General features: G+C 36.9%; 1 protein-coding gene across 1 annotated transcript; it reads left to right on the forward strand.

Annotated features, from left to right (window-relative positions):
• The first annotated feature begins 6,416 nt into the window (after positions 1-6,416).
• Positions 6,417-7,557, forward strand: LOC106948763 (serine/threonine-protein kinase pim-1-like). The gene is made up of 4 exons (XM_015034604.1): positions 6,417-6,655; positions 6,803-6,897; positions 7,354-7,401; positions 7,492-7,557. Exons 1-4 carry the CDS (start codon positions 6,616-6,618, stop codon positions 7,555-7,557), a joined length of 249 nt encoding a protein of 82 aa, XP_014890090.1. The 5' UTR covers positions 6,417-6,615.
• The last annotated feature ends 3,956 nt before the right edge of the window (positions 7,558-11,513 follow it).

An 11,513-nucleotide genomic window follows, 5' to 3' on the forward strand; every position in this document is an offset into this window, starting at 1 on the left:
ACCATAAAACCCCTAAACGTTTCCCACACAAAGGGCAACACATTCAGTCCTTAACAGTTTTGTGTTTTCAGGCTTGATGCTTATTTTGGGATTATAAAATGATCATCTGAACACACGTGGTGGTTGATTAGGTAATTTAAACAGCTGCTCCAATTGTAACGATGATCTGACAGAGTTGTTGTGTTGTCCCCGAAGCCCTGTTTTCACTCCACATGGACATTTGTTTATTTAAACTTGTCAATGACCTGTGAAATATGATACCCTTGAACCTTGTTTTCAAGTTCTCCTAGTGTTGACAATTAGTAGCAAACTAATATTCTATTGAGAATAAAACATTGGCTTTTAAACTTGGAATGTCATTGCATTTTACTGGTATTCTTTGAAAAACAAATATCCTAAGTCTTATGGATTTAGGATAAAAATAATGCCTTCTGTTTTTAACGTGAGGTTTTGGTCAAGATAAACTCACAGTTAGACCTTCGAGTAAGTGGGATAAAGTTTTACATGAACACTGTTTACATCGGTGCACTGAGCCATGTAAGATGATGATCTTACCTGGGTCAGTGCACTGATTGCAGCTTTCTCGCAGATCAATAAAATCAATCTATAAAAAGTTTGACCTGCCAATTTTAATTTTAGCCAGTGCCATTTTTTTTTTCCTTGAAATGTCGCTAAATATAGGAAGAAAGTCTCTTGAGTTGGTAACAGTGGGGTCACTATTGATAACTACAAGCTTGCAGGCATGACATGGTAGGCCGGTTTCAGTCAAACCTCTCACTACAGAGCAGAAAAGGAAACTGGCTGATTTTTAGATTTTTGCTGATGTAGAAAAGCTCAGACGATAAGATCGGCTTCACGTAAATATCGACCGATCACCAATCTCCCAAAATTGAGGAAATTAACTCGAAATTGGCTCAATTTTGAAATTCAACTCTGGGATTCCTGTAATAAACCCTGCCCATGTACTCTGGCATTTAGCCTAAAATCATAAGTTTGATTTTGATTTAGGGAAACTTTAACTTGGGTTTCTGCTGGCTTTCTCTAACAGACTTCTGAAGTCTTTATAAAACATCTGGATATATGCTGAGATTAAATTACACACAACAGTGGGATTCTAAAGGCAANTAACTGCTCAAACAAAGCACTAACGAAGTAACCCACTTTGGTTTGTTTTGGAGCAATATGGGAGGATGGTGAACTCTGGATGACCTAAAAAATTATTTTTAATATCTCAGAAACCAAAACTGCACAAACGGAAATTGACGCAAAATTGGCTCGATTTTGTGTTGGTAGTAAAAATATTGCAGAGGTAGTTAAAAAGGTAGCAAAAAGTAGTAAATTCAACTCTGGGATTCCTGTAATAAACCCTGCCCATGTACTCTTGCATTTAGCCTAAAATCATAAGTTTGATTTTGATTTAGGGAAACTTTAAGTTGGGTTTCTGCTGGCTTTCTCTAACAGACTTCTGAAGTCTTTATAAAACATCTGGATATATGCTGAGATTAAATTACACACAACAGTGGGATTTCTAAAGGCAACTGGTTCATTTTTGTTACTTAGGACACCTTTTCCTTTGATCAACTTTACAGGTTGACACCATGTCTGCATTGATCTATCATTTTGGTCTGTCAACATACAAAAGAGAAAATAAACACTGGTTTCACGAAAGTACCCAACCTGTGCTGATGTCCACTGAGGATGGGGACTCTTTGATTGCGACCTGCTGCAGGAGTTCGTTATTCTTCCTCTCAGCAGGAGTTGGAGATCCCTCTCCTTCTTCTGTTATTTTCCTCTTCAGTCTCCTCACAATCCTCGTCTGGTTCTGGTGGCTTTTGGATGGTCCGAACATCTTAGAAACCCTGGTCCATTTTCTGCGGGTCTCTTTCTTAGCCCTGTTCCTTCTCTTTGGTGTGCTGCCTTTAATAGGCTCTGCACTCTGTGGCTTCATGCTGCTGCTGCTGATCTCTAAAGTAAGAGATGTTGGGAATTAATAGTGATTATTTTTTACATGTTTGGTCTGTCACCATAAGCACATTAACATTAGTCTCATCAAATCGGCCAACCTATGAGGATGTCAACTGAGGAGGAAGACTCTCTGGTTGGAACCTGCTCCTGGGGGTTTTCCTTACTACACTTGGCCAGTGTTGAACCTTCTTCTTTTCCTTCCATCATCTTCCTCTTCAGTAACCTCCTGGTTCTGATCTGGTCCTGGCAGCTTCTTGAGGTTCCGGCAATCTCAGAGGACCTGATCCTTTTTCTTTGGATCTCACAGTCCTCAGCAGACTCTGTGCGTTGTAGCATCATACTGCCGCTTCTCTCTATCGTAAGTAATATTGTGGAAAATTAATGATTGTTTAGAGTTCATGTTTAGTATTTTTGAATTACCTCACATACTGATATCTGATCAGGGACTTTATTAACAAACTGATGAACATTTAAGTCTTTTTCATCCAAATTCATGCTTCTCCGAGAAGCCAGCAGAGATTTCAATGTTCCTAACCAATAATAAAACAGAAATTCTGAGTGACAAAAACTCTAAATATCTTAACTATATATTAAGAGGTTTATAAGACTGTTATGTGTGTAAAATGACCTAAATTGTTACATTCACTACACTCTAAAACATTTGAGCAGCATTTAGTTGTGTCTACTAACTTCTACTCTTTAAGTCAAATAAATTTAGCATTTGATTTTAAATCTGAATATGTGAGTTTGTGTTAACTTTTTATGAATTTTGTCAAACCTCCAAGAATAAACTAGTTTTTAGGTTAGTACTTAAAAAGACCTGAAAGAAAACAAAACAGGAACTATTTCCCAGAGTGCTTAGCGGCATGTTTTTGTATCTTGTGTTGCACCGTGAGAGAGATGGAAGTATGTTGCGTTATGAAGGCAAATGTTTATTTTAATGCAACTGATAGTCTGAAAAGGTTGAGGACAACGTCTTGTTTCCACTGAATGGTTTTGAGCAGAATTTATTGTGATGTTTATCAGTTCAGAAAGTTTGTTCATGTAATTTGAAACAAGAATTTAAATTATTCTTAAGTAAAATATTTATATTTTAACTTGTGAATGATAATAGAGAAATGTGAACTCTTTTACTAGGTGAGGGCAGTTTTCTTCTTGTGTATTGTGAAATAATTGGTTTAAATTGCAGCATTAAGTTAAAACTCAATTCAAGATTAATGAACTTAAAAAAAGTTTAAACAAAGTGTATCTTGTTTAATCAACTGCATGAACTTTAATTTCTGAATTAAAACAAAACCCTAACCCTTTTCTTGACTTTCATTTTCAAGTTAAACCACCTTCAAATGTTTTACAGTGTAACTTTCCAAAAACTGAAACATAAACCTTGTCTTATTAAGAGTGAAACACAAACTCTTTACCTTTTGTTCTCCTGAACGCTGGCCTTTTACGCTTGTGTTCAGATTCTTTATCCATTTTGGTGTAGGAGTTTTCAGTGTTATTCACTAGAAGAGACAGCAGGTTTAACTGTTATAGTTATGTCTCACTGTCAGAAATTTCTGGTGAACTGAGCTCAAATAGAATGTTGGGTTCTGACACCAACCAGTGTGACATCACGAAGAACATTCCAAAATGTTGGTCACAAATGTTAGAATGAAAGTGATGGACTGCACAGGGGCGGATCTAGAAAAATATCTATGGGGTGGCAAGAGGGCGGCAAGGATTTTTTCAGGGGTGGCAGCATATGCCACCACATATATATATATATATATATATATATATATATATATATATATATATATATATATATATATATATATGTATATGTATATATATATATATATATATATATATATATATATATATAATCACGTTTAGCTTACACAGACCCTTTATTGGGTTAGCTTACACTAACCCAATAAAGCTGATAAACAAATGAAGAACAAAACCACTTTTAATCTGCTTTTTTCCACTCTGTGTGTCGGCATTACCTTGCATGCAGACCTGTTGCCATGGCAACTGACAGACAACACCTCCAAGAGCAGACAAAGCAGAAACGTTCAAGCCTATCAATAGGAATCAACACAAAAAAAAATAAAAAATTCCCACACAAAAAAGTACGCAACAACACCAAAACATAATATTTGGTCTGTTACAATATGTTGTAAGGCTTACAACTAATGATTTAATATAGACAATGACACAAATTGTTCATTCTGCCAACTCTATGAAGAAGATCTCTGTCACTTATTCTGGTCATGCTATTTCTCTTGTATTTTCTGGCAAGATATTTGTACGTTTATTTCCCAAAGAATTCTTGATGATTTTTCCCTCACTTATATAAATATGTTGTTTGGATTCTTCTCTTATCCCACTAATAAAACAAAAAATTTTTATATTATCAATCTAATTTTATTAGTTGCAAAATATCATATACATAATTCTAAATTCTCAAATCAGAAACCTCGCTTTTCAGCCTTTAAAGAGGAATTGAAACGATATATTACATCTCTCCAGTATTCAAAGAATAGAAAAGCCATTAAGACAGTGGATATGAGCTCTCACTTTAACATCTTTCTCAGTTAACTTTTTATTTATATATTTGCTTTTCATTTTGTTTGTGCTTCCTATGTAACACCCTGGCATTGTTGTCTTGTGTGTTTTGTTTGCTATTTTGTAAACCCCTTTATTGTCAATAAAGAAAAAAGAACTCTGTCCTGAACCGCAGGGCTTCAGTGACGGGACACAGAATGTGAATGGTAAGTAATCTTCACAAAATTACACCGTTTAGCAGCTTCTAAAGTGTCCACCCTGTTTCAAAGAAGAAATCTTACACAACTTATGACTGTCGTCATAAGTTGTGTAAGATCGCAGCAGCTTTGTCTGCTGCGATCCCCGGTAGCATATTGTGCTAGCTAATGTTAGCACTAGGTAAAGTTAAACAAGGGTTGTATAATATTCGCCTGTCTTTATGTTGAATTCGTTAACCAGCGCACCTCTGTCGAGTGGCATTAAGGTTGGAAAATACCAAATGTATTTGGAGGAAATATGTATTAAAAACTGTTGTCTAATCCTCCGTGTTTGCGTGCGTGTATTAACTAGCATTGAAGCTAAAGCGGGAAAACAGCGAACCGTTGCGCCAATGTTATTAGGTCCACGTCAAGCTGCACCACACGTCAAGTGACTGTGCAGATGATTTATTTACCAAGCACATAATCAGTGTTGTCGATGAGGGAAGGCAATGTAACTCTTAAATATATATTTTCTTTCAGATGCAAAATGTAAAACTAAGCTGGTAGGTCACAGGCCAAAGGAGGATATTCACATAATTCCTGTTTTTTTTTATTATTTGGTGTGTATGTGTCTTGTACTTAGTTTTATTTCGAATTAGATGTAATATGGCTTTTGCTGTGTTATGATATTAAATTAAATTGGTGTTCTCCTAATTCCCCATTCTAGTATGACCAGCAGAGTGCAGCTGAAGCAGGACAGGCTTGTAGGTCTTACTGATTCCTCCAGCTGCTAGAGAGGATCAGGGCATGAGGATGGAGAGACCAGCAAGTGTTAAGTCATAGAAGGCCAGGTAGGGAAGTAAGTGTTGCTTTTAAGGGCCAGGTGTATTTGGCTAACTATATTTATACAAGTCAGTTTATTTATTGGTTTTAAAACTAATGCATACTTATGTGTTGATAATCGCACATTGTAATAAAATTCAGTACAATTCAATACAAAAATGTAATTTTTGTATTCAATACAAAAATTGAATACTACTTTTTTGTTTGTCATGATTTATTTTTTTGATTGAATAATTGTGAAACAAATCTAACTCCATACAAAGATGTCAACTTCTGTGTGAGGGTTCTTACATAAACCAGCCAGAGACACTGAATGGAATCCAAAAATAATCTTCATTTAAACATAATTAAACAATGAAGAATTGGGGCCAGAACTGAGGTCAACATAACAAACTAGAACTCAGGTAGTAGCACAAAAAACTCAAGCACAAAACTGACCTAACAAACATGAGGGGAACTTAAATAGTGGCTGATCAGACCACTGCTGACATACAAGGGGTAATTAAACATACAAGAACTTAAACAAATACTAGTCAATATAATACAAAATATTTAAATTAAATAAACACTATTATAATGAAACTGACAATTAGTTTAATTTGACTATTTCTTTAAAGAAAACCAAATTTCCTCATCTCTGGCAAACAGATGGAATGACCCACTGAGGAGGTTTTGCCAGCCCTATAAGGATATCAATTAGCTGGAGCTCTTCTGTGACCCTTCAGCAGCAGCTCCAAAGGAAACTGGTAACTCTAAACAAAGAAATTAGTTTGTTGCATTTAACAAAAATATAAAGAACTGACAAATAAAGTTAACTAAATGGGTGCAGTGCAAATAGTTAACTAAAAAGTCAGGCTAATGAAAATAATAAGTCTTATGTTTCTGTTGGGATGATTTTCTCTTATGGAGAATATTGGTGAAATACTCACGCTGTTTCTATGGGTTTTTCTCATTATTAGAGTCCAGCAGCTCCAATCTGGTACTTTGCAGCTCAGGAATAGGCGATTTACAGAAGAGGAATCTGAAGAGGGAGGACGAGGACACTGAGGAACCACAGCTGAGGAATAGGAGGAAGAATATGAGGAAAAGGACAAATGAAAAAAGGGATCCCCAAAGAGGTCAGAGTTTAAGTTGCAATAAAATTGTAATATTAAGCATTCATGAGAGAGACTTAAGGTGTGGTAATAATGAGATCTAAGGTAACATTAGTGAACAGAGTTTATTCTGGTGCTTTATGAAATTTAAAGATGTGTTCATATGTTTAGGTGAATTCCTGGAAAAATATACTGAGCTGGATCTACTGGGAAAAGGAGGCTATGGATCTGTGTTTGCTGGATATCGAGAGGTGGATAAATTACCTGTAGGTGTATTTGGAATACTTAAAAAGAGGCTCTGTGAAGTTATCAGTAATAGTTCTTCTAACAGTAGAAGTCAGCAGGAGTCAGAGTTTGTAAAAAATAATTAATATCCTCATAGATATTCATATTTCAATATCTTGGAATCGAGGTAAAAGGCCACAAACGAACTTTGAAAATTTATGTGGAGCCACATTGGACGCTCTTAACGTGTCAAACGCTCGAAACACTCCAAACGGTTCCAATCACGTTGCGCTAGATGGTAGAAACGCAACGGCCCTCTACACGCCTACACATAGACTTTGAATGTAAACCAAATGCGCCTGATGCTCAAAAAGTGTTTGGCGTGAACTCACCATAATACTCACAATACTGATAACTCCAGATCAAGCAACTAAAGAAAATCTGAACCCTTTAAAGATATTCCCATTGCTGAGCAAGGCTTTATTTCTATTGTATAGGTGGCTATCAAACACATCCCAAATGAAAAGGTGGGCCGCAAACATAAGGTAAGTGAGCAAAAGCATCTAGGACTGACTTTAAGTCCTATTGGATTCCAGAGGCATTGTGGGTTTCTCCTGTTTGCCTTGATGTTTCAGGATGATAATGGTCAGGAGATGGCGTTAGAGGTGGCCATCATGTTGAAGATTAAGACTGACTACTGACATCAGGGAAGTGCTGGATCATCCCATGCTGGAAGAATTATTCAATCACCCATGGTTTTATTAAACATTAAAATATTAAATGTAACTTTTTTGTTGGTAGTTAGTCTAGTTCCGACAGGCGCTTACAATCCCTGGGGTTGTTCTTCCCAGTCTCAACATTGCGCCGATAACTTTAGATATTTATTTCTGTACATAGGTTTGGAGTGTGTTGCACTTTTATTTTTTTATTCTTTTAGTTATTAGGTTTGCTGTGTGTGTTTTAAAAAAAAGTTGTTAATAATGTTCATTATTTTTTATTTGTTCATGCATGCTTGTAAAAATAAAAATGTTATCTTTTTCATTAGTGAAAATGACAGTTATTTCGGATCATGACTCGCTGCTGCAAGATCGCTGCCATTCGGAATGGATATATAATATATAATTTAGATATCTGAATTAAGAATGACGTGGAAGCCCCTTTCTGGTGTCCAAACAGTTGCCTGCAGAATTTTATGTTTCCTGCACAAAATTGTCAGTAAATGCTACAAATTAGAAAGAGCTCAGCAATGTTGGAAATGTAGAGATAGCAAAACTTCATAAACTATAAGACTGCTTCTGACATCTGCAAAGAATTTCCTGTTTAATCATTTTCGACAAACCGAATGTGTCAGGGTCTGGGTTTTTCTGTTTTTTTGGGGGGGTTTTTTCGTTGGTTTAAGTTTTTTCTCAGCAGGGCCGAGCTCTATTCGTGACACCCCACCTGCTAATGGCACTTCCGGTGGCAGGTGGCAGGCGCCACAAGTGCCACTGTTTTCTGGGCTAGCTGCCAGTGTTGTGACTGACTTCGGATGACTTCGGCATCTCATACTGGCACTTCCGCTGACACCTGCCATGATTGGTGCCACTGTTTTCGGGGCTACCTGCCAGTGTTGCCACCATAGACATTGCCACCATGGTTGCCACTGGCTTCGGCAAATGGACTACATATCCCACGATGCTTTATAACTAGTAGAAGAAGAACTTGAAGACAGACGAAGAAGAAATAATTTTTCAGGGGGTTTTTTTCGCAGAAAGACTTATGTTAGCTGAATTCCTACACTTTTTGTATATCATGTATGATTCGTTCATCCTATTTATTCACTAAAGTTCATCTGAATAATCCAGCTGACTCCTTTTGTCTTTGAATTAATCGAATACACAGCAGGTATCAGGGATGCCATTGGTTTCGGCACCTTTGCAACAGCTGAGTCTGGCTTCCACTAGAGCTGCTGTTGGGTGTCCAGGATGTTTAAGGGCTGTCACAACTGGTGCCGATGTTTTGGGGGATGGCAATGCCAGTTAGTTTTTGGAAAACGTGTTACTTATATTGCCTCTTTATAAATTTTTATTTCAATGGTAATTGTATTGGTTAATTCTCCGTTTAACACCTTGAATATTTTTGACTTAATTTAATTGAAGGAAGATGGCCAAAGTAATTGAATCCACCACTAAGTGTCACTATTACAGTGGAGCCTGTTGAACCCCGTTGGATTGCCAGATAGGGCTTTGGCCAAGATGGAAATACGTAGTAGTTGTGTAAAACGTATATTGTAGAAATTAATAAAGTTTGAAAAAAAAATGTAAACGTAATGAAATATTATAATTTCTCCTGGTGTAGTAAATTCACACGTTGACTAAACATGAATTTTACAGAAGACTTCAAATGATTTCAGAGAGGGATTTTATAATACACAAATATTTTAGTTCTTGGCTATTGAAAACTTAAATCATATGTTATTGCTGTTTAAAGTATTTACATACAATGGCTAATAAATATTGACAAATCAATTACTATCCATATACTTTGTTACATAAACTTTAAAAAATGTTGAAACATATCTGGCAAATAAAATAATATGTAAACAGCACAATTTTCTTTGAAAAAAGCATTTGCATCTTAAGTATAACCCAAAGTGATTTTTATTTCCAAAAATATGTAACAATCTTGTTCTTAATGCTGCTTAGGAGTCACACATTGTCAAAGTTTTTGAGGTGTACTTGTGTTTTGACTTATCAATATTCAATATTAGTGTAAAAAATTTGAAGGTGGTTTAACTTGTGTGCAGTGGCAGCTGGGAGTGATCCTGTTCGAAATTCTTCAGGATAAGAATTTAGAAACCAGCAGCTTTCTATAAAAAGAAGATACAAACCCTGAAGTCGTTCTTCCCAGCCTCAACATTGCGTTAGTGCAACGTTCAAACATTACTACTACCTCACTGACATTTTGGGCGCTTTCCCATTTGGATTGTATGATGTCATAAAAGGGGTGACAAACATGATGAATAAAATATTGTTCAAACTAATATTAGTAACTTATAAAGTGAGAATTTGAAATATAAACCAAAAATTTAAATATTAATCATGACATTAAGCTAATCAATGTTGTTGATTCTAATCTCATTGTGTGGAATACCAGCCATTTCAAATCACACATCAATAGAGATTTCATGACATGTCGGTAAGAGGTCCCACATCTTGCATCAAGAAGATCAGATTAAGAAGGTCCATAGCAGATGGAAACATGCCAAGAATTATCTTGATATATAAACTGATATTGTCTCTGAAATTGTTGTGATAGGGTTAGGGTAACCTAAGGCTATCTGATGGGTTATTTTAACATAAGGGGAGTGGTGTCTGATGGCTGAAATGTGGCCATCAGATACCATTCCCCCACTTTATAACAAGGGGAACGCTATCTGATGGGTGATTTTCAGTCATCAGCCTCACTTTACCACAGGGTGAATGGTATCTGATGGGTAATATTGAGCATTAAAATATATTACCCTGTTTTCATTTCATATACTGTATTTATAATTTTCTTTTTTATTACTGTATATTTTCTTTTTTTTCTTTTACTCTATGGACCTATTTTGCGTCTTTAAATAAAGTTGATTGATTGATTGATTGATTGATATAGCACCATATATATGTGTGTGCATGTATGTGTGTGACTTATATATATGTATTTATTATTACTATTAGTATTATTACTATTAGTTTCACGCAAAAACGTGAAGAAAGTGNTAAGCAAGTGGCGGGCATAGTGTACAGGAACATCTGTGCCGAATATGGACTGGAAGCCCCGAGGTCAAAATGGGGGACACCCCTAAAGGTGGTGGAGAATGACCGAGCTAAGATCCTGTGGGACTTCCAGATCCAGACAGACAAGATGGTAATGGAGAACCAACTGGACATTGTGGTGGTGGATAAAGAACAGAGGAAAGCCGTTGTGGTGGATGTAGCAATACCAAGTGACCACAACATCAGGAAAAAGGAGCATGAGAAACTGGAGAAATACCAGGGCCTCAGAGAGGAACTGGAGAAGGCCTGGAAGGTGAAGACCACAGTGGTCCTGTGGTCATCGGGGCCCTCGGGGCAGTCACCCCCAAACTGGAGCAGTGGCTCAAACAGATCCCACGAAAACATCAGACATCTCAGTCCAGAAATGTGCAGTTCTAGGCACAGCCAAGATACTGGAGGAGAACCTCAAGCTCCCAGGCCTCTGGTAGAGGACCCGAGCTCAGAGGATGAAAGAGAGAGACCACCCGCAGAGGGTGAGAAGGGATATATATATATATATATATATATATATGTATTTATTATTACTATTATTTATTATTATTGTTATAAGTATTATTACTATTAGTTTCACGCAAAAACGTGAAGAAAGTGTGACAACTTTGCCGAAACATGTTGTTTGAGCTTTCACGGTGTCCGTAGTTCCCCAGACAAGCGCGCCGAACAAGCGTGTGCTTGCTACGCGCATGCTTTCTTAGTGCTCATGACGAGCACGTGCGTATTTTGCCGCCTGGGCGGTGCGGAACGGCAAGAAGACGAAGGGGGAACCGTATCTGATGGGGAAACGCGGATTGACGTAACACAGGGGAGAACGGGGAGAAAAGTGCCCCAGGAGTTACTGACAAACCCGTTTTTAACTG

This window comes from Poecilia latipinna, unplaced genomic scaffold (assembly GCF_001443285.1).
Source record: "Poecilia latipinna isolate Pla-1442-1.1 unplaced genomic scaffold, P_latipinna-1.0 Scaffold307, whole genome shotgun sequence".
Lineage (NCBI taxonomy): Eukaryota > Metazoa > Chordata > Actinopteri > Cyprinodontiformes > Poeciliidae > Poecilia > Poecilia latipinna.

Excerpts from the sequence above, each read along its gene's own strand:
- LOC106948763 (XM_015034604.1), top strand. The coding sequence starts at position 6,616 with ATGAGGAAAAGGACAAATGAAAAAAGGGATCCCCAAAGAG. Across the intron at positions 6,898-7,353 it reads GAGAGGTGGATAAATTACCT|GTGGCTATCAAACACATCCC; the intron begins GTAGGTGTATTT and ends TCTATTGTATAG. Across the intron at positions 7,402-7,491 it reads AGGTGGGCCGCAAACATAAG|GATGATAATGGTCAGGAGAT; the intron begins GTAAGTGAGCAA and ends TTGATGTTTCAG.